The 25,114-nt window shown below is 38.2% G+C and overlaps 1 protein-coding gene across 1 annotated transcript in view; it reads left to right on the forward strand.

Moving 5' to 3' along the window:
* Nucleotides 1-20,331, forward strand: part of PLPPR2 (phospholipid phosphatase related 2) — a 49,247-nt gene extending 28,916 nt beyond the window's left edge. Inside the window, exon 8 of the mRNA XM_053716036.1 lies at nt 19,749-20,331. Coding sequence (XP_053572011.1) covers nt 19,749-19,854 — 106 coding nt within the window. The 3' untranslated portion in view covers nt 19,855-20,331. The remainder of the gene's footprint in view (nt 1-19,748) is intronic.
* Nucleotides 20,332-25,114: the final 4,783 nt, after the last annotated feature.

Consider the following 25,114-nt stretch of genomic DNA (forward strand, 5'->3'; position numbering starts at 1 on the left):
AAGCAGGATCCACATAATGCAGTATGTGTAATAGTATGTTTAGTAGTACAAGGAAAGATAAGAATACAAAGCTTATTGAGTCCAATGCAATAGTGGTAAATATTTGCGTTAATCTTGGTGTGGGGTCGTTCAAATAGATAAACTCATCTCCTTTAAAATGGGACTCGGAAATTATGTAGGGACCTATAACAACAAACAAAACAGAATGAGCTGTTATGCTTTCAAGCGCTCTGCATTAGGAAACTTGCTACAAAGCAATCCAATTAGATCTCGTCTCACAACATCTGATGGTCTGGTGTTGGTCTGGGAAGGGCTCAAAGCTGTATATGAATATGTGTGTATTTGTATACAGTGTATCTGTGTGTACATATGAATGTGCACACACATACATAATACATGTACATACACATACAAAAACAAATATATTTTTATACTCCTTTCAGCTCCCAGTCAAACACCTTGTCATATACCATATCCCTTTAAATCACTGTTAACACTCTTTAAATATATATATATATATATATATATATATATATATATATATATATATATATATATATATAGTTATCAAGACAGTATAGCACCCACAGTGACTTGTGTTCACATATCTTGTCCGGGGTGCAATTCAAAGTACATACATATATCCAAAATTAGAAAGCACTCACCAGGTCTTGAAAAAGCATCTGTTTAATAGCAGTGACGGTTCGGGGCTGCCCCCATCCTCAGACAATATTTACAGTGCAATAGCAAACTTAGCCCTTTTATTAGAACCCAGCTCCCACTCATGTTACTGTCTGCGGCATTCTGGTAAGTCAAGCAACCGCGTGGTGCACACCTACATCATAGGTTGCCATGGCAACCGGACACCGCTCGGCAGACCTGTGCTCAAAATAAAACATAAGTAAAAACAACATAGCGTGCAGGCAGAGATAAGAGGCATGTCAAAATTCTACACATACTTAGCAGAGAAGGTATAACTATAATTGAAATGCTATACAGGTGGATTGCGGCTACGCAATATTTATAAGGGCAACTTAAGTCATCATTCAACACCTGTTGGGTATAATACATCCTAACAACGGGAATGGTAATAAGAGCCCTGAAGGTTATAATTCACACCTATGTAACAAATGCCTGTATCAGGCTAGCCTACAATTAGATTCGACAGAACCCAGCAAAAAACTGCATTGTTACGTCCAAATGATTGTATACACAGAAAAAAATGACTATAGCAGCAAAAAGGGGGGGGCACAAATCTATATGACAATTATGAACGGAATGATGAAGATAAGCTAAATGTGATATTGGACAAAAGAGGCTATCTATAATATACATAGTGCTCGATTTTTAAGGGAAAACTTATAGATAACAATGCCAGTCAAGTTGGACATTCAAACCCTGAGGGGTCATGGTACCCAGGTTGAAAATCCACCTGGACTCCCATTGAAGTAATATTTTGGCTCTGTCCCCCCCTAGAAAGCGGGGGCACATGATCAATAATAATATACTTTAAATCAGAGACACTATGTTTGGCCAGGGCAAAATGCCTGGCTACAGGCTGATCGGAAGTTCCTCGATCAATGGCCGTATTTATGGCCGACCTATGGTTCGCCATTCTGGTGCGGAGGTCGTCCACAGTTTTTCCAACATAAAATAAATCGCATACACAGTGTAAGAGATACACTATGTATTTGGTTGTGCAAGTCATTCAATGCTTGATAGTGAATCTCTTGTTCTTGTAGGGATGACTGAATTCACTTCCAGTAGTAAGACCCCCACAGGTGGTACACCCAAGGCAACGGAAACATCCTGGTTTAGCATGAAGCCATGTCTCTTTCATATAGCAGTCCCTTAGGTCAGTCTTAATGAGTTGATTTAGTGACTTTGATCTCCGGTATCCAATTCTAGGTGGTGATGTCTCATAGAAGGGAAATTCTTTATCAGTGGATATTACTGGCCAGTTTGTTCGCAAGCTCTCTGTAAATACTGGTTTGTCTATGTCAAATGTAGTTAGAAATTCTATTGTTATCTTCATTTGTTTCTCTTGGCGTTAGTAGATCCTCCAGTTCCATCTTTAGATCATCCAATTTTCTTGATCCAAGGTTGTCCTTATAATATCCCCTATGGATAAACTTCACTTCCATTTCTTGCACCCGTTGTTTTCTTAGAGTAGCATCAGTGTTGTTTCTGGCTGCTCTTTTAAATTGAGACGTTGGAAGGGCACGTTTTAGTGCTGGAGGATGGCAGCTGTGAGCATGTAAAAGAGAAATGCGATCAGTCTCTTTGCTAAAAAGTGTGGTAAATGGATATCCATCTCTTTTGAAAATTCTTAGATCTAGGAAATCTATACTGTTAGCATTGTATGTCAGCTTGAACTTGATAGTAGGATGTGCTTCATTTAAGAGGGAGAACCAAGTTGACAGATCCTCTTCCGTTCCATCCCATAGAAGAAACAGGTTGTCTATGTACCTTTTGAAGTTAGTGATCCTTGTATCAGAGAATAATGTGGTTCCTGCAGTCTCAAATTTGGCCATAAATAAGTTGGCATATGTAGGGGCCACGTTTGACCCCATGGCCGTCCCTGCAATTTGGAGGAAAAATTCCTTCTCGAAACAGAAGTAATTAATCTCCAGGCAAGTTCATAGAAGTTCCCTAATTATGTCAATGGGTGGCCCAACATATTGGTAACGTGAAAGCTGTCTGATCACCGCTGAAATACCTTCCATATGTGGGGTCACGGTATATAAGCTGGTTACATGCATAGTAACCAGCAGGGTTTCATCTTTAACATCAGATATATCATTCAGGATCCTAATCATGGATCTAGAGTCAAGCAAGAAGGATTCCATATTTCTTACTAGTGGCTGTAATATGTGGTCCAGATAGATGACTATTGGTTGTAAAAGGGATCCTATAGCCGAAACTATAGGTCTCCCGGGAGGTGCCACTATGCTCTTATGGATTTTTGGCAACATATACATCACTGAAATTCTTGGGTGTTGTACCGTCATAAATGTGAGCACATCTTTATCTATGCAATTCATCTCATGCATGGTATGTAGCATATTATCCAACTTCTAAGAGGTGATCCTACAGGCATATTCAAAAATTTTCCATGAAAGTAATGGTGAAGAATTAAAATTTATGGGATTAGAGAAAATTAATTTCCAAGGTAGAGGGGGAAATGTGGATCAAATATTACTACAAAAAGAATGTACTGTAGATGGATCTTCAATTTAAAATCATTAACCCCTTATAACACCACCACAAGATAACATGTTAAATGTCCTCCATAAATAAATGCAATATGGTATAAATATCCATATTTCTTTTGAATTATATAGAAAAATAAGGGTAGTTTAGACACTAATATATAATTACTCATTACAGCCAAATAGGCATTGGCATTATTATAATATTTTTTTACTATTATTTTTTATATATAAATAATTGTTTTGCATAGTCCTTAACATTGAGAGATAGTTTACAAATGTATTTAAAATAATATGATATCTAAATGGCAATAATTTGTAGCATGGTGATTGATTTGTATACATTGTAGCATGCAAGGTGTTAGATAAGTTATTCTCAAAATTGGGTGTGTCAAATTAGTAAGTAAATACATGGCGTACAGCCAAAGGAAAATACACGCCAGATGAAGCCCACAAAGCACAGACAGTTCAGGGTGAAACGCGCGTAGTAGTCTTTTTGAGCATTTGGTGGATAACAGCTGACCCCCAGTGTTGTTCATGCTACTCCTAGTAACCCAAGCTGAATTCAAGTGAGTGGAACTTCAGACACCGTGATTAACCCAGCAGGACTCACCGGAACACCAACGGACTCCTTGTTACTGAGAGCTAAGTTTGTGAGTATGTTTTAAATGCTGGATTTCCCCCAGAGGACCGGACGCCTGTTTTGAAGGTACAAAGTAGTACACAGTCGACCTTGGAATGTCAATAAAGGGGTATATGGAACCGCTAACAACTCAAAAATATAGGCTCAATACAATAACAAAACTGGGATATTCTGTTTACTGTCGGTAAAGTGAATCAGAGGGAAGAGGATATAGGAGCAAGTCTCCAAACCTACAGTATATTCACAGATACAAGAAGATTGATTCGCTCCCTCAGACACTAGGGGTTAATTACACAGTAGTCATATTGACTAAGCTCACATTTTAGAACATAAAAGGACACTGAACATCAGGGCTTTGTTAATTATCTTGATAAAGGGACATTTATACCTGGATGGATAAGTGCGCAAAGAACTTACTCCCATTTTTTACTCTAAGAAGTCTTTTGTATTCAGTGACCGGTCACTAGGGCAGCATGACACACCTTGCTTAGAATTTTTAAGTTTAATGTTTTATTATTTTTTTTAATTTTGGTTAATTTTGATGGTTCACATGCACACGCATATTCACATATCATAGATGTATGGATCTTTGGGATAATCCTTTTGAGGTTACACTTTATAATAAATTTTAGTGGAAACAATCTCACTTTGTGACTTTGTTCAGGGGGTGTCACTCCTCTAAGGTTTTTAATTAATAGAAATTACCAGTGCAGGCAATAATAGACTTAGGAAGTTACTGTTTAGTGATTTCCAAACTTCTTCCAATTATATATATATTAGGGCTGCGCGATTAATCGCATATGCGATTTAAAACCGCGATTAATTGCCGCAATTTAAAAACCACGAGAGTCGCGATTTTTTGCTAAAAAAAAATATCACCAGAAGTGACTGTAATGCATTGATTTGTATGTGATTTCTTGCAAACCAGCTCCATCTAGTGGTTTCTTTTAGCACACATTTGTAAAATGGCTGTTTTACTTTCACTTTCTGACCTCAGAGTAGTAGCCGGCCAGCCGATCAATCTAGAAGTCTAAAAGCAGAGCTCATGCAGGAATGAAGAGGAGGGAAAGCCAATTACTTATATTTCCCCCTAGGGACGTCTGCAGTCTGAAACTTAGGGTATGTTATCATTATGGAACCTCCCACACAATATCCTGCTCTCTGAGAAACGGCTCAAATACATAGCAGATGCAGTTAACCCCACAGCTGCCAAAAAGGATAAAACTGCAGTCCCTTCTGCTGCTGGGGTAACTTAACTGCATCTACAATGTATTTGATATCAGCAAGGCACAGCATTTCTGAAAGGAGCAGCCCCCACCCCTACTGCTATATGCCTGTATTGGATTCCTGGACAGGAGCAGGGCTTATTTTCAGTCAAAATGTTTTAAAAAAGAATATATATAATATATATATATATATATATACACATACATACATACACAGTATGTGTGTATGTGTATGTGTATATATATATATATATATATATATATATATATATATGTGTGTGTGTGTAACTGTGTATGTGATTGTATATTATATATGTGTGCAGGGCCGGTGCTAGACCAGTTACTTGCGCCCCCCCCCCCCGGCCCCACCCCACGCGGAAAAAAAAAGAAACAATTAAAGCAACAAAACATGACACTTTTAAATTTCTTTTAATTTTCAGGAATAAGTGCCATGGCTATGGCTGGTGGTAGTTACAGGGGGGGCCGTGTCTGATGGTAGTTACAGGGGGGGCACCGTGGCTGATGGTTGTTACAGGGGGGGGCACCGTGGCTGATGTTTGTTACAGGGGGGCACCGTGGCTGATGGTAGTTACGGGGAGGGCCTGGGGCGGATGGTAGTTACAGGGGGGCCCTGGAACTGATGGTAGTTACAGGTGGGCCCTGGGACTGATGGTAGCTACAAGGGAGGCTGATGGTAGTTACAGGGGGAGGGCTTATGGTAGTTACAGGGGGGGGCTTATGATAGTTACAGGGGGGTCTGTAAACCCCCATCAGCCCCAGGCCCCCCTGTAACCACCATCAGCCCCAGGCCCCCCCTGTAACCACCATCAGCCCCAGGTCCCCCCCTGTAACCACCATCAGCCCCAGGTCCCCCCCCCCCCCCGTAACCACCATCAGCCCCAGGTCCCCCCTGTAACCACCATCAGCCCCAGGTCCCCCCCTTGTAACCATCAGCCTAGGCCCCCCCTGTAACCACCATCAGCCCAGGCCCCCAGCCCCAGGGGCCCCCTGTAACCACCATCAGCCCTTAGCACCCTCACATTGTAACTCCCATAAGCCCCAGGGTCCACCTTGTAACACAATCAGCCTCGGCACCCACACTCTGTAACCCCCATTAGGGGTTTAGAATGCAAAACGAAGGTGTTATAGTCATTTATAAGAAAACTGTGATTAAATCGCAAATCCAATTTCCTGTCATGTAGTGCTTCAGGCATGTGCACGCTACCTACATAGGTATCCCTTCAACAAAGAATAACATAAGAACAAAGCAAATTGGAAACTTTTTTTTAAAAATTGTATTCTCTATCTGAATAATGAAAGATATGTTTTGGGTTTAATGTCCCTTTAATTATACGAGTGAGAAATGAAGAGAGGGGCAGACATGCATAGACAAGAGGAGAGTAGCACAGGGAGGAATAGAGCACAATTGGTCTCTTATGTATGTATAAGCCCAGCAGTTTTCCTTTAATTGATTTGTCTCAGTAGGAACATTAAAGGGACATTATACACTCATTTTTTCTTTGCATAAATGTTTTGTAAATGATCTATTTATATAGTCCATCAGTTTTTTTTTTTTTTAAATGTTTAGTTTTGATTATTTTTAAATAACATTGCTCAGATTTTCAGACTCCTAACCAAGCCCCAAAGTTTTATGTGAGTACTGATGTATACATACCCCAGCTTGCTCCGGTTTGTGTAAATGGTCTTTTCATATGCAAAAGAAGGGGGAGGAGGGGAGTGTCTTATTTCCCACTTGCAGTGGGCTTTCCAGCTAGCTTTTCAACAGAGCTAAACTGAAAGATTCTAAGTACGTTTTTAAACCATTTTATACTGGATTTTTATATAAGTATCTGGGCATCTTATTTTTTATAGTAGTGTCTATTACATGCAGTTATATGAAAATGAGTGTATACTGTCCCTTTAAGGGCTAGATTAAAAGTGGCGCGCTATGTAGTGCTTCTGCTCAAGCGTAAACATCACTATAAGTAATCGTTTTGCTTGCAAGGGTTAAAGTGCTTATTACAAGTTGAAAGTAAAACTTTAGCGAATGAGGGAAACCCGGACGTGTGCTAACCAAAAGGACTTTGGATATCACGGCCATGCTAACTTATTCTCCCCATAGACTTCAATGGCGGGTGCAGAAGATAAAAACCTAACACTTATCGATTGTGCACTAACCTGACAGGAGTTATTAATATTTTCCATTCCAATGTTCTTCACATAGAAAAAGAAAATATTTTTTATTATTATTATTTATTATTAATATAGCGCTATGTTCAGCAGATACATTTTCATACAAACAGTGATGTTTCTTTATAAATCTTTTTATTTATCTGAAACCTTAACACAAAGAGACTCTTGTTTCTAATGAAGCATAACACCAAAGTCTGCTACTAACATATCAAATGATTAAAGTATAAAAAAATAGTGTATACTACAGCGGTTGTCAAATATACAAATATAGAACAACAGGAAGCAGGGAGACCACACAAAGAGATGCAATAATAATGGTATAATTTATTGGTATATATTTATGTAACATAAACAAGTGACATATTAAAGCAATTGCATATTTCAATCTATCAATAATAGTTCAAGAATATACCCCCTATTAATGCAGTAAGAAACAAGTTTCTACAATGTGAAGGACTAATTTTACTTAACAAGCGAAAATATATCATTCTAACATTTTACTAACATTTTTAATAATGACTAAAATAATGAACAATGAATGAAGGGGAAAAACAAGTTAAGATTATATTAAAGGAATAGTAAAGTGCAAATTAAACTTTCATGATTCAGATGGGGCATGCAATTTTAAACAACTTTCCAATTTACTTTTGTCACCAATTTGGCTTTGTTCTCTTGGTATCCTTAGTTAAAAGCTAAACCTAGGTAGACTCATATGCTAATTTCTTAAACCTTGAAGGCTGCCTCTAATCTGAATGCATTTTGACAGTTTTTCACCACTAGAGGACATTAGTTCATGTGTGTCATATAGATAGCATTGAGCTCACACACGTGAAGTTACCTAGTAATCAGCACTGATTGGCTAAAATGCAAGTCTGTCAAAAGAACTGAAATAAGGGGGCAGTTTGCAGAGGCTTAGATACAAGGTAATTAAAGCGGTAAAATTTGTATTATTATAACTGTGTATGCAAAACTGGGGAATGGGTAATAAAGGGATTATCTATCTTTTTAAACAACAAAAATTTGGTGTTGACTGTCCCCTTAACAATCCCTTTATGTATCTGAAGATGTCACAGAAAACAATCTTCTACAAAAAGCTAATTAATTTCTCCATCTATCATATATATTTGAGATTTATTGGATGATTATATTTAAAATATTTTATAACTTGTTGCTCAATATTTTTCAGGATAACACATTTAAAATGTAAACTAATTTATTCATAAAAATTTGTATTAAATATATTTTTGTTTAAAAAACAATCTTATTCTTTATACTTTTAAATACTAATTAAAAATTGTAATGTCTTATCTCAAAAATGTAAATATTTAGTCCTAGCTAACCAGTGGAACGCAAAAAAAATAGCGCTAAGTTGGACATTCAAACCCTGAGGGGTCATGGTACCCAGGTTGAAAATCCACCTGGACTCCCATTGAAGTAATATTTTGGCTCTGTCCCCCCCTAGAAAGCGGGGGCACATGATCAATAATAATATACTTTAAATCAGAGACACTATGTTTGGCCAGGGCAAAATGCCTGGCTACAGGCTGATCGGAAGTTCCTCGATCAATGGCCGTATTTATGGCCGACCTATGGTTCGCCATTCTGGTGCGGAGGTCATCCACAGTTTTTCCAACATAAAATAAATCGCATACACAGTGTAAGAGATACACTATGTATTTGGTTGTGCAAGTCATTCAATGCTTGATAGTGAATCTCTTGTTCTTGTAGGGATGACTGAATTCACTTCCAGTAGTAAGACCCCCACAGGTGGTACACCCAAGGCAACGGAAACATCCTGGTTTAGCATGAAGCCATGTCTCTTTCATATAGCAGTCCCTTAGGTCAGTCTTAATGAGTTGATTTAGTGACTTTGATCTCCGGTATCCAATTCTAGGTGGTGATGTCTCATAGAAGGGAAATTCTTTATCAGTGGATATTACTGGCCAGTTTGTTCGCAAGCTCTCTGTAAATACTGGTTTGTCTATGTCAAATGTAGTTAGAAATTCTATTGTTATCTTCATTTGTTTCTCTTGGCGTTAGTAGATCCTCCAGTTCCATCTTTAGATCATCCAATTTTCTTGATCCAAGGTTGTCCTTATAATATCCCCTATGGATAAACTTCACTTCCATTTCCGTTGTTTTCTTAGAGTAGCATCAGTGTTGTTTCTGGCTGCTCTTTTAAATTGAGATGTTGGAAGGGTACGTTTTAGTGCTGGAGGATGGCAGCTGTGAGCATGTAAAAGAGAAATGCGATCAGTCTCTTTGCTAAAAAGTGTGGTAAATGGATATCCATCTCTTTTGAAAATTCTTAGATCTAGGAAATCTATACTGTTAGCATTGTATGTCAGCTTGAACTTGATAGTAGGATGTGCTTCATTTAAGAGGGAGAACCAAGTTGACAGATCCTCTTCCGTTCCATCCCATAGAATAAACAGGTTGTCTATGTACCTTTTGAAGTTAGTGATCCTTGTATCAGAGAATAATGTGGTTCCTGCAGTCTCAAATTTGGCCATAAATAAGTTGGCATATGTAGGGGCCACGTTTGACCCCATGGCCGTCCCTGCAATTTGGAGGAAAAATTCCTTCTCGAAACAGAAGTAATTAATCTCCAGGCAAGTTCATAGAAGTTCCCTAATTATGTCAATGGGTGGCCCAACATATTGGTAACGTGAAAGCTGTCTGATCACAGCTGAAATACCTTCCATATGTGGGGTCACGGTATATAAGCTGGTTACATGCATAGTAACCAGCAGGGTTTCATCTTTAACATCAGATATATCATTCAGGATCCTAATCATGGATCTAGAGTCAAGCAAGAAGGATTCCATATTTCTTACTAGTGGCTTTAATATGTGGTCCAGATAGATGACTATTGGTTGTAAAAGGGATCCTATAGCCGAAACTATAGGTCTCCCGGGAGGTGCCACTATGCTCTTATGGATTTTTGGCAACATATACATCACTGAAATTCTTGGGTGTTGTACCGTCATAAATGTGAGCACATCTTTATCTATGCAATTCATCTTATGCATGGTATGTAGCATATTATCCAACTTCTAAGAGGTGATCCTACAGGCATATTCAAAAATTTTCCATGAAAGTAATGGTGAAGAATTAAAATTTATGGGATTAGAGAAAATTAATTTCCAAGGTAGAGGGGGAAATGTGGATCAAATATTACTACAAAAAGAATGTACTGTAGATGGATCTTCAATTTAAAATCATTAACCCCTTATAACACCACCACAAGATAACATGTTAAATGTCCTCCATAAATAAATGCAATATGGTATAAATATCCATATTTCTTTTGAATTATATAGAAAAATAAGGGTAGTTTAGACACTAATATATAATTGCTCATTACAGCCAAATAGGCATTGGCATTATTATAATATTTTTTACTATTATTTTTTATATATAAATAATTGTTTTGCATAGTCCTTAACATTGTAGCATGGTGATTGATTTGTATACATTGTAGCATGCAAGGTGTTAGATAAGTTATTCACAAAATTGGGTGTGTCAAATTAGTAAGTAAATACATGGCGTACAGCCAAAGGAAAATACACGCCAGATGAAGCCCACAAAGCACAGACAGTGCAGGGTGAAACGCGCGTAGTAGTCTTTTTGAGCATTTGGTGGATAACAGCTGACCCCCAGTGTTGTTCATGCTACTCCTAGTAACCCAAGCTGAATTCAAGTGAGTGGAACTTCAGACACCGTGATTAACACAAACTTAGCTCTCAGTAACAAGGAGTCCGTTGGTGTTCCGGTGAGTCCTGCTCACCGGAACACCAACGGACTCCTTGTTACTGAGAGCTAAGTTTGTGAGTATGTTTTAAATGCTGGATTTCCCCCAGAGGACCGGACGCCTGTTTTGAAGGTACAAAGTAGTACACAGTCGACCTTGGAGTGTCAATAAAGGGGTATATGGAACCGCTAACAACTCAAAAATATAGGCTCAATACAATAACAAAACTGGGATATTCTGTTTACTGTCGGTAAAGTGAATCAGAGGGAAGAGGATATAGGAGCAAGTCTCCAAACCTACAGTATATTCACAGATACAAGAAGATTGATTCGCTCCCTCAGACACTAGGGGTTAATTACACAGTAGTCATATTGACTAAGCTCACATTTTAGAACATAAAAGGACACTGAACATCAGGGCTTTGTTAATTATCTTGATAAAGGGACATTTATACCTGGATGGATAAGTGCGCAAAGAACTTACTCCCATTTTTTACTCTAAGAAGTCTTTTGTATTCAGTGACCGGTCACTAGGGCAGCATGACACACCTTGCTTAGAATTTTTAAGTTTAATGTTTTATTATTTTTTTTAATTTTGGTTAATTTTGATGGTTCACATGCACACGCATATTCACATATCATAGATGTATGGATCTTTGGGATAATCCTTTTGAGGTTACACTTTATAATAAATTTTAGTGGAAACAATCTCACTTTGTGACTTTGTTCAGGGGGTGTCACTCCTCTAAGATTTTTAATTAATAGAAATTACCAGTGCAGGCAATAATAGACTTAGGAAGTTACTGTTTAGTGATTTCCAAACTTCTTCCAATTATATATATATTAGGGCTGCGCGATTAATCGCATATGCGATTTAAAACCGCGATTAATTGCCGCGATTTAAAAACCACGAGAGTCACGATTTTGTGCTAAAAAAAAATATCACCAGAAGTGACTGTAATGCATTGATTTGTATGTGATTTCTTGCAAACCAGCTCCATCTAGTGGTTTCTTTTAGCACACATTTGTAAAATGGCTGTTTTACTTTCACTTTCTGACCTCAGAGTAGTAGCCGGCCAGCCGATCAATCTAGAAGTCTAAAAGCAGAGCTCATGCAGGAATGAAGAGGAGGGAAAGCCAATTACTTATATTTCCCCCTAGGGACGTCTGCAGTCTGAAACTTAGGGTATGTTATCATTATGGAACCTCCCACACAATATCCTGCTCTCTGAGAAACGGCTCAAATACATAGCAGATGCAGTTAACCCCACAGCTGCCAAAAAGGATAAAACTGCAGTCCCTTCTGCTGCTGGGGTAACTTAACTGCATCTACAATGTATTTGATATCAGCAAGGCACAGCATTTCTGAAAGGAGCAGCCCCCACCCCTACTGCTATATGCCTGTATTGGATTCCTGGACAGGAGCAGGGCTTATTTTCAGTCAAAATGTTTTAAAAAAGAATATATATAATATATATATATATATATATATATATATATATACATACATACATACACAGTATGTGTGTATGTGTATATATATATATATATATATATATATGTGTGTGTAACTGTGTACGTGATTGTATATTATATATGTGTGCAGGGCCGGTGCTAGACCAGTTACTTGCGCCCCCCCCCCCCCGCCCCACCCCACGCGGAAAAAAAAAAAGAAACAATTAAAGCAACAAAACATGACACTTTTAAATTTCTTTTAATTTTCAGGAATAAGTGCCATGGCTATGGCTGGTGGTAGTTACAGGGGGGGCCGTGTCTGATAGTAGTTACAGGGGGGGCACCGTGGCTGATGGTTGTTACAGGGGGGGGCACCGTGGCTGATGTTTGTTACAGGGGGGGGCACCGTGGCTGATGGTAGTTACGGGGAGGGCCTGGGGCGGATGGTAGTTACAGGGGGGCCCTGGAACTGATGGTAGTTACAGGTGGGCCCTGGCACTGATGGTAGCTACAAGGGAGGCTGATGGTAGTTACAGGGGGAGGGCTTATGGTAGTTACAGGGGGGGGCTTATGGTAGTTACAGGGGGGTCTGTAAACCCCCATCAGCCCCAGGCCCCCCTGTAACCACCATCAGCCCCAGGCCCCCCCTGTAACCACCATCAGCCCCAGGTCCCCCCTGTAACCACCATCAGCCCCAGGTCCCCCCCCCTGTAACCACCATCAGCCCCAGGTCCCCCCCTGTAACCACCATCAGCCCCAGGTCCCCCCCTTGTAACCATCAGCCTAGGCCCCCCCTGTAACCACCATCAGCCCAGGCCCCCAGCCCCAGGGGCCCCCTGTAACCACCATCAGCCCTTAGCACCCTCACATTGTAACTCCCATAAGCCCCAGGGTCCACCTTGTAACACAATCAGCCTCGGCACCCATACCCTGTAACCCCCATTAGGGGTTTAGAATGCAAAACGAAGGTGTTATAGTCATTTATAAGAAAACTGTGATTAAATCGCAAATCCAATTTCCTGTCATGTAGTGCTTCAGGCATGTGCACGCTACCTACATAGGTATCCCTTCAACAAAGAATAACATAAGAACAAAGCAAATTGGAAACTTTTTTTTTAAAATTGTATTCTCTATCTGAATAATGAAAGATATGTTTTGGGTTTAATGTCCCTTTAATTATACGAGTGAGAAATGAAGAGAGGGGCAGACATGCATAGACAAGAGGAGAGTAGCACAGGGAGGAATAGAGCACAATTGGTCTCTTATGTATGTATAAGCCCAGCAGTTTTCCTTTAATGGATTTGTCTCAGTAGGAACATTAAAGGGACATTATACACTCATTTTTTCTTTGCATAAATGTTTTGTAAATGATCTATTTATATAGTCCATCAGTTTTTTGTTTTTTTTTAAATGTTTAGTTTTGATTATTTTTAAATAACATTGCTCAGATTTTCAGACTCCTAACCAAGCCCCAAAGTTTTATGTGAGTACTGATTGCTTGCTCCGGTTTGTGTAAATGGTCTTTTCATATGCAAAAGAAGGGGGAGGAGGGGAGTGTCTTATTTCCCACTTGCAGTGGGCTTTCCAGCTAGCTTTTCAACAGAGCTAAACTGAAAGATTCTAAGTACGTTTTTAAACCATTTTATACTGGATTTTTATATTAGTATCTGGGCATCTTATTTTTTATAATAGTGTCTATTACATGCAGTTATATGAAAATGAGTGTATACTGTCCCTTTAAGGGCTAGATTAAAAGTGGCGCGCTATGTAGTGCTTCTGCTCAAGCGTAAACATCACTATAAGTAATCGTTTTGCTTGCAAGGGTTAAAGTGCTTATTACAAGTTGAAAGTAAAACTTTAGCGAATGAGGGAAACCCGGACGTGTGCTAACCAAAAGGACTTTGGATATCACGGCCATGCTAACTTATTCTCCCCATAGACTTCAATGGCGGGTGCAGAAGATAAAAACCTAACACTTATCGATTGTGCACTAACCTGACAGGAGTTATTAATATTTCCCATTCCAATGTTCTTCACATAGAAAAAGAAAATATTTTTTATTATTATTATTTATTATTAATATAGCGCTATGTTCAGCAGATACATTTTCATACAAACAGTGATGTTTCTTTATAAATCTTTTTATTTATCTGAAACCTTAACACAAAGAGACTCTTGTTTCTAATGAAGCATAACACCAAAGTCTGCTACTAACATATCAAATGATTAAAGTATAAAAAAATAGTGTATACTACAGCGGTTGTCAAATATACAAATATAGAACAACAGGAAGCAGGGAGACCACACAAAGAGATGCAATAATAATAGTATAATTTATTGGTATATATTTATGTAACATAAACAAGTGACATATTAAAGCAATTGCATATTTCAATCTATCAATAATAGTTCAAGAATATACCCCCTATTATTAATGCAGTAAGAAACAAGTTTCTACAATGTGAAGGACTAATTTTACTTAACAAGCGAAAATATATCATTCTAACATTTTACTAACATTTTTAATAATGACTAAAATAATGAACAATGAATGAAGGGGAAAAACAAGTTAAGATTATATTAAAGGAATAGTAAAGTGCAAATTAAACTTTCATGATTCAGATGGGGCATGCAATTTTAAACAACTTTCCAATTTACTTTTGTCACCAATTTGGCTTTGTTCTCTTGGTATCCTTAGTTAAAAGCTAAACCTAGGTAGACTCATATGCTAATTTCTTAAACCTTGAAGGCTGCCTCTAATCTGAATGCATTTTGACAGTTTTTCACCACTAGAGGACATTAGTTCATGTGTGTCATATAGATAGCATTGAGCTCACACACGTGAAGTTACCTAGTAATCAGCACTGATTGGCTAAAATGCAAGTCTGTCAAAAGAACTGAAATAAGGGGGCAGTTTGCAGAGGCTTAGATACAAGGTAATTAAAGCGGTAAAATTTGTATTATTATAACTGTGTATGCAAAACTGGGGAATGGGTAATAAAGGGATTATCTATCTTTTTAAACAACAAAAATTTGGTGTTGACTGTCCCCTTAACAATCCCTTTATGTATCTGAAGATGTCACAGAAAACAATCTTCTACAAAAAGCTAATTAATTTCTCCATCTATCATATATATTTGAGATTTATTGGATGATTATATTTAAAATATTTTATAACTTGTTGCTCAATATTTTTCAGGATAACACATTTAAAATGTAAACTAATTTATTCATAAAAATTTGTATTAAATATATTTTTGTTTAAAAAACAATCTTATTCTTTATACTTTTAAATACTAATTAAAAATTGTAATGTCTTATCTCAAAAATGTAAATATTTAGTCCTAGCTAACCAGTGGAACGCAAAAAAAATAGCGCTATTGTGCGTTAACATTGCTCAAGTGCAATGAATAGCACTTCTATTTCTGAGCTCAGATTAGTTCACAGTTATTTGTTATTGTTTAACCGACAGTCTAGGGAGCGCTAACATCTGCATGTTGGATAGTGCAGGTGCGCTAAATCCCTCGCATATTAGACTTCTATGGGGGCACGCAGTAAAATTCAGGGTAGATATCACTCAAGTCGGTGGTGTGCAAGTATTGCAGTTCATCATGTAGTTTTGTGCTATACTATTAAAAAAAATAGGTTGCTTTAGGTCTAAAAAAGCTCTGAAATTTACATTGTAATTTTGGATTGTGCTCGACTGCCACACTTAAAGGGACATGAAACCCCCATACAATTTTAAACAACTTTATAATTTACTTCTATTATCAAATTTGCTTTGCTCTTTTGGTATTCTTAGTTGAAGGAGCAGGAGTGCAATACAGTCAGCTAGCTAAAGACACCAAGTAAGCCAATGACAAGAGGAATATATGTGCAGCCACCAATCAGCAGCTAGCTCCCAGTAGTGCCTTGATGCTCCTACACCTACTTAGGTATACTTTAAAACAACACACACCAACAGAACAAAGCAAATTTGGTTACAGAAGTAAATTGGAAATTTGTTTAAAATGTATCTGAATCATGGGGGGGGGGGGGGAATGTGGGTTTCGTATCCCTTTAACTCACCACTTGTAATACAAGGGCAAAGAGCATGCTAATGGCGCTCCATTCATTAACTATTAATGCATAGAGCACGCTAAAAAAGATTCTGTCACATTAAGATGCTCTGGTTAAAATTTGTAACTATCCAATAGTTATACCATATTGTGTGTTATTCTTAGTGCAAGACTGAGTGGAAGATAATGCACCATGCACTATTGATTGTGCTCTATTTGTAATTTAGCCCTTTGTATTCATGGTGTAAAGAGATCATATTTACACAATATACTTTGATAAATATAATTTAGTATTTTTCATACTAACTTATTTTAGAAAATATAATGATTCTGCTGAAAGAAAATTAATAGTTTGTAAAATCTATTTTTTGTAAGGTTTACCTATTTCAGAAACAGTTTAGCTATTTTAATATGGCATAGAGAAGACGCTAGGTTGCAGATTTCAGAGTATATATGATTACACAGACACAGAACTACAGGATTTAATTTTTTATTTCATGTGATTTTACTGATCCATAGAGGTAGATTTATTATACCCCGGGCGGACATGATTCGCTATAGCGAATCATGTCCGCCATGCATCACTAAAGTCCACCCTGCATCACTAAATGGTTAACTGCTTGTGCATTGCCGCCCCCTGCATATTTGCGGCCAATCGGTCGCTAGCAGGGGGTGTCAATCAACCTGATCGTATGAGATTGGGCAGATTGATGTCCGCAGCCTCAGAGGCAGTGGAATAGTTAAGGAGCAGCAGTCTTAAGACCACTACTTCTTAACTCCTGTTTCCGGCGAGCCTGAAGGCTTGCGCGTAAACAGAGTCATTGGAGCTGATACAGAGATTGTAAAATCGGCCCCATAGTGTGAACTGGAGAACAGATTTCAAATAGTGACAGACTGTCACATAGGGCTTGATTTATCAAACTTTCTCCTCCCCTACGACTGCAAGTTCTCACAAGAGAACCTGCAGTCATGATTTATCAAGCAGGGGTCATGAGACCGCTGCTTCTATACCCTCTTCTCCACATTTTAGGTGGAGAATTTCAATCTCCCCAGTAGACAGCTCTTGCATGCGCGTGATTGGCAGGCAGGGGGCAGGATTGCACACGAGTGCAAAATAGAGCTTGTGTGCAAAGCTGAATTCTGCCAGCGGATTGATGCCCGCCAGAGGCGAGCTGGGGTGGACAGGGGCGAATATGTCCGGCCCTGTCTGCCCTTGCTTGATAAATTGAGCCCATAGTGTGACTTGATAGCTTAGCTACATGTGTCTGACAATGTCAGTACATAGTTATATTGGCAACTCTGTACAACACCTCAAAGGAATTAAACATATTTAACCCCTTAACGACCAGCGCCATACCCATATACTTTTTTAATGGCAAAGATTACATATATGGAATTTGATTAGCTAAAGTTTATCATTACTTTAAGCTTGCATACAATTCACCCTGGAGACGATACTTAAAACAACTAATCCTTGTTCAAAGGGTCTAAATGCCCCGGGGGGATTATGGAAATCTACTGTGTTAGACTAAAAGGGTCTAAATGCCCCGGGGGGATTATGCAAATCTACTGTGTTAGACTAAAAGGGTCTAAATGCACCGGGGGGATTATGCAAATCTACTGCGTTAGACTAAAAGGGTCTAAATGCCTCAGGGGGAAACCAAGGATTAGTTGTTTTAAAGGACCAGTCAACACAGTAGATTTGCATAGTCAACAAATGCAAGATAGCAAGACAATGCAATGGCATTTAGTCTGAACTTCAAATTAATAGTAGATTTGTTTTCTGACAATCTTAAAAGTTATGTATATTTCCACTCCCCCTGTACCCTGTGACAGCCATCAGCTAATCACAAATGCATATATGCTTATTCTGTGAATTCTTGCACATGCTCATTAGGAGCTGGTGACTCAAAAAGTTTATATATAAAAAGACTGTGCACTCTTTTTAATGGAAGTAAATTGGAAAGTTGTTTAAAATTGCTGCTCTATCTAAATAATGAAAGTCTAATTTTGGCTTGAGTGTCCCTTTAAGTATCGTCATCTGTCAATCAATTTGACAATATGGCAGGCGGAGAGCTGCACTTATCGTCAGAGGTTTTGTGAGTAAATAAATATAAAAAAAAATTGATGACTTAAACTCTGCCTCATTTTTAAAACTCTACCCAATGCCCTGAACAAATTGGGTTCAAGTGAATGTAAATTTTGATGCTAAAGTGCCCGGTTTTTAAAAATTCAATTAAAAACAGGGGCACTTTAATTCATAAAAAATTACATTTCACTTGTTGTGAAGAAATACTTACCTTTTAAACTTGACAGCCACTCCAGCTTCTCCCGTCTTTGCAAAGCCATTTCTGACGTCAGAAATGATGGATTGGTCATCCTCCAATCACGGCTTCCCCCCGGGCGAGTCAGTGTCTGATTCAAAGCCGTGATTGGAGGAAGCTGGATTCCTAATTTTAGACCCAGGAAGAGGCTTTGCGACGGGTGGAGGAAGCTGGAGCGGCTGTCAAAATTAAAAGGTAAGTATTTTCACAACACAAGCGAAATGTAAATTTTGATGAATTAAAGAGCCCATGTTTTTAATCGGATTTTTAAAAACCGGGCACTTTAGCATCAAAATTTACATTAACTTTACATTCACTTTAACCTTTCTTGCATAGGAATATTTCTGTAATAATACACTGCTCCAGCATTTTATCATTACTCTATATGAGGTTTGTATCATTAAATAATTGTTCAATTGGGAGAAATATATATTTAGTAAATATGATACATATCATTTACTTGTGCATAGGGCAGCTTAGTTTCTCAATATGCCACTAATTATTCACCCAAGCCATTTTTCACAGAGCTCACTTATCAATACCATAATATCTCCTAATAAGGACTTGTGACAGAGTAATATGGCCTGAGAACCACTGATCTAAGCTATTCACAGCAAACATTTTTCCATATACACCCATACAGGGACCCTTAGTAATACTAAACAGCTTACACTATTGCTCTTATCAGCAAGATATATGGTACTCAATAAAATGTAAGATGAAGTCACTGGATAAAAACATTTATTCTTATTATTTTTACTAGTTTGTATTTTTATTATTATTATTATTGTTATTATTGTGCTGTTCTGTTTATCAATAAATAACTGTTACAAGGATACTGTAATGGATATGGTAGCTGAGCTGTCTCTCTTTATTTTCATTAGAGCCTCAGAGAGGTATCCCCATATGTCACCTGATCCTCCTCCTTGCCTTGTTCCTGTGACCCCAGATGTCCTGATTCCTTCCAACTGTATGACTAGCCAAGTGTGAGAACTCACCTGAGGAAATACCAACTGCAGCCTTGAGATTCAGAAGCTCCAAAGTACAATTAAAAATTCCTTCATAGCCTGATAATGGTTGTATTACTGAAAAGGAAATAATGTATATGACCCATTGTCTGACTAATCGTGTCTCAGGACGGATGGACAATATTTAAGATACCGTTAAAGGCTGTTATATGTTTGTTTTACAGGAAGACACCACCAGCACCAGAATAAACCAGACACTATTTTGGGGTTAGTGTAAAGTATATGTTCACTTATTTTTCCTGGTTGTGTTGCACTGCAGTGACATGGACATACATATATACAGTGGAACTTGTTGGGCTTTATTGCTGCCTATCTTCTCACCATGGGGTATAGTGCATATGAACACAATATCATTATTTTGTTATCTCACACACTGCTAATGATGTACAATTTTTTGTTTGTAACACATAGATGTATTTAATAAAAGTGATTATTATGAGTTCTTTTATGTCACTTATTTGTAAGCATTTACAGTATTTATCGTGTGCTCTCATAACACTTGAGGTCCTTACAAGTGTAATTTTCCACCTTTTTATGTATATTACATATATATGGGGGGGGGGGGGGGTAAATACACACACACAATATATATATATATATATATATATATATATATATATATATATATACTGTTCTCAGTCTATGCACTCTCACCACCACTCCACAACTGCCACGGTGCTCTCAGGGAGTATACAATGTCAAATAATTCAAAGCACTCACTGGTCTTCTGCCCTCAAGCCAAATATTTATTTGTGTAACGTTTCGGGACCTGTAGCGTCCCTTCTTCTGACAATCAAATAGTGCACGTGAGCAAACTTATAAAGGCCTAACAAACACAACAAACCCTCCCCCTGTTGAGCCTCCAATCATTGGAGATCGTGTGCAAAACCTTAGGACTAAACCATCATGTAGTTTAGAAAAATACAAATATAACAAAGTGAAAAAAACTTCTCCTGTGTATGTTATGAAATGTGACAAAAAACACCATTGCTATCACTCAATATGTGTATAGATAAAAAAAAAAAGCATATGTATTGGCACTGCTCACATTCATCATGATTATGATCCAAAGATCCGAACCTAAACCCCATATTTATAAAATGGGATCATCCACCACCTAGTGTTGTCGGCAAGAGAAACGCCCCTCATAACTCATTGGTTGTGTCAATAATGAAAACAATGCTGCTGTCAACACCATTCACACCTTACATAGGTGATTGCAGCTATTCACCGGATCGAAAAAATAATTAACATCAGATCCAACTACTATGTGTCCTGAGTATTCCCATAGCCTCAATGGTAATAAACAGTTAATGTCATAGGACACTATACCAGATCGTAACATTCCTTTTTTTTCATAGCCGCAGAGTTATTCTTATCACGCCCTCTAATCGTGATTGGCTACTTATATCACACCTCCTATTCTTAGACACAAAACAAAAGACGCCCCTTTCTCTAATAGGTGGAACCCACAATAACACAGACAGTGCTGTCAGTAACATAGTTTGCACAAGTACCTGCCGCTGTATAAATCATGGCACAATTAATGCTCATCATAGGTACACCAAATAAATACGAGGTGGCGCCCGCAATAACATAGGCATTGCTGTCAATAGTCCCGTATTCACAAGTACCTGCCGTGGTGTTAGTCATCATCATAAGATCAGGTACAGTTAATACCCATCACAGGTACACCCAGTCAATACGAGTCAACGCTTATCGTAACATATTCAAACAGCCAGTCTACCGCTTGTCCAATCACACACTGTAGGATGCTGAAGGCACAACCTAACTAAGGTTCATTGGCGCCTGTGCTGCAAGAAAACAGATGTCTGATCTAAATGCCACACCGCCCAGGCACTCCATTCCCCCAAAAGAAAAATTAACACAACCAAGCCTATTCACCAACAACACGTACAAGTGATCACAACTATCTCAAAATAAGTAACACAGTGATAATACTACCCGATTCATGCTTGTCATTCACTCGTAATGAGACATATAACAAACAGAAACACGCCTTAACAATTCATTTATTAATGGTCCTATCACGCCCCTTACTTCATGGCAGACTGCAAGGTTCACACCTCCATTAATGTGCACACCTCCATTGGTGTGCATCCACACAATTCTATAAACCAACAATAGCGAATGCTAAACATTTATTAAATCTTTGTGAAAAACACCCATAATGAGTGATGCAAAAACAAACTCCAAAACCATTCTCTTCAAAAAAAGGTAACCTCAGAAATATATATAAATATTTAAAAACATAAATATTGTTGGTCACTCATAGTAAGTACTAGATCATATGCCGACCAATTTGAAATAACTTCAGAAAAATAACTTCCAAAAAGTATATGCGAGTATAAATATTGTCGGTCACCCACAGTAAGCACTAGATCATATGCCGACCAGTTTAAAGAATATGATAGTGATATTGTTTGCTCTTAACAACCATAAGACCCACATGGCTATATAATAAAGGAAAATAATAAAAATAACGAAAATAATAATAATAAACCCCCATCAAACTACAAAACACTAACAGTAACTTTCAACACAATACCAAACACCAAAGTAAGCAAAACTATTCTAATAATCATCAACAATATAATGAATGGGGGAGACGTTACTAAGTGGACACCCTAAATCCTCACAAATATATGAGTTCACTGGGGTGGTCTCAAACGAATAAGCGACCATCTGTTGCCCAAGTCATCAGGGTAGGTACCAATCTAAGGACCCAATCAGACCAGGCACAATACATATGTAAAATGTAGTGAAAGTAAGTGTAGCTATTAGTGAACATTATAATATAACAAAAAAATTAAAATCAAAAATTAAAAACTGGTGTGTCTATCTTTGCAGGATAAATTTGGCACTGGTTCAGACCTATAGTGTGAACCCTCAGTGTCATATATAGTAGGAAGACTAGGAAGTGAAATAAAAAATATCTAATTGGATAAAAACTATACAAAATAAACACTAAATATCCCTCCTTAAATTGAAAAGGCATCATGGACTCTCATCACAAACAAAGAAAAATAAAAAAGAATAGAAAAAATAAAAAAAAAAAATAGAAAAAAACGGCAGGACTCGCATCCTAATATTTGTTGGTCATAGATTTGGAAAGAAATTATCCCAGGTAGGCTTGCCATCCAGATTGTATATTCAAGCCCCTAGGTGTCAGAGTCCCCAATTTGTGAATCCAACGGGCTTCTTTCCGGAGCAAGATATTAGCTCCGTCTAAGAGGTGGCACATGATCAATCAGACGGAATCTGAGATCAGTCACTGAATGTCCACTCTCCAGAAAGTGCCGGGCAACTGGTTGTTCTGATTTTCCGCTCTTTAGTGCGACTCGTATACTAGACCGATGGTTGGCCATCCTAGTTCTGGCATCATCTGTGGACTTTCCGATATAAAATTTCCCACAAGGACAGTTTAGAAGATATATAATGTATGTAGTCGTACAGGTCAAAAACCAATGGATCTTGTATTTTTTCTTCTTCTCGGGGTGTTGAAAAGTGCTCCCAGTGTGCATGTTGTTACAGGTAACGAAACTCAAGCATTTGAAGCAACCCTTCTTTTTCTTTAGCCACATTTGTTTGTCCATCATTGGTGATATATCAGTCTTCATGAGGGAGTCCCTTAGACTTTTTCCCCTCCTGTAGGCCAGCCGTGGTGCTTCCCAATGTTTGAATGGTAGACCACTATCAGATTCGATCAGTTTCCACTCGTCCTTGATGGCTCTCATAATTGGATATTGGTCTGGTGTGTAGGTCGTGACAAAAGTGGGCTGAAATAGCCTACACAGCATCTTCCCTATATCTTCCTTCATTGTGTCTATTGGGATTTTGCTATGGCTTCAACTATCACCTCTATGCTGATGATACTCAGATCTACCTATCCACCCCTGCACTCTCTCCTTCTGTCCTTTCCCACATCAGCGGCTGCTTATCTGGCATTTCTTCCTGGATGGACTCTCACCACCTAAAAATCAACATGTCCAAGACTGAGCTTCTTCTAATCCCCCCAACTAATTCTACTCCAGTTTCTAACTTTACTATCACTGTCGGTGACACCACTATCTCCCCATCACCCCAAGTCCGCTGCCTTGGAGTTACACTCAACTCCAATCTGTCCTTCATACCCCACATCCAATCGCTCTCTTCATCCTGTCGCAACCACCTACGCAATATCTCCAAAATTCGTCCTTTTCTGAGTGCTGAAACTACTAAACAGCTAATCCATTCCCTAGTAATTTCCCGGCTTGACTACTGTAACAACCTACTAACTGGCCTTCCTCTCTCCTGCCTCTCCCCTTCAATCCATCCTAAATGCCTCTGCTAGGCTAATCCACCTCTCCCGACGCTCTGTATCTGCAGCACCCATCTTTGAGTCCCTTCACTGGCTCCCCATTCACAGCAGAATTAAATTCAAAATTCTCACTTTGACCTACAAATCCCTTACCAATGCAGCCCCCCTATACCTGTCCTCAATCATCAACAAATATACTCCAGCCCGTCCCCTAAGATCCAACAACGATCTACTCAACAGAGGAATGGCTTCACCAGAAGAAGATTAAAGTTTTGGAATGGCCCAGCCAGAACCCAGACCTGAATCCGATTGAAAATTTGTGGGGTGATTTGAAGAGGTCTGTGCACAGGAGATGCCCTCGCAATTTGACAGATTTGGAGTGTTTTTGCAAAGAAGAGTGGGCAAATCTTGCCAAGTCAAAATGTGCCATGCTGAAAAACTCATACCCAAAAAGACTGAGTGCTGTAATAAAATCAAAAGGTGCTTCAACAAAGTATTAGTTTAAGGGTGTGCACACTTATGCAACCATATTATTTTATTTTTATATTTTTTCTTCCCTCTACCTAAAACATTTCAGTTTGTTTTTCAATTGAATTGTACAGTTTATAGGTCACATTAAGGGTGGAAAAAGTTTTATCTTTGTCTCATTTTTTTACATCACAGAAACCTGACATTTTAACAGGGGTGTGTAGACTTTTTATATCCACTGTATATATATATATATATATATATATATATATATATATATATACATACACATATACACACACTCCCTGTTCCAAATTATTATGCAAATTCTATTTTAGTGTCACAAAGATTAAAAAATTTTTTTTTTCAGTTTAACTCATGGATGGCATTGTGTCTCAGGGCTCTTTTGATCACTGAAAACAATCTCGGACAC

This window comes from Bombina bombina, chromosome 6 (genome assembly GCF_027579735.1).
Source record: "Bombina bombina isolate aBomBom1 chromosome 6, aBomBom1.pri, whole genome shotgun sequence".
NCBI lineage: Eukaryota > Metazoa > Chordata > Amphibia > Anura > Bombinatoridae > Bombina > Bombina bombina.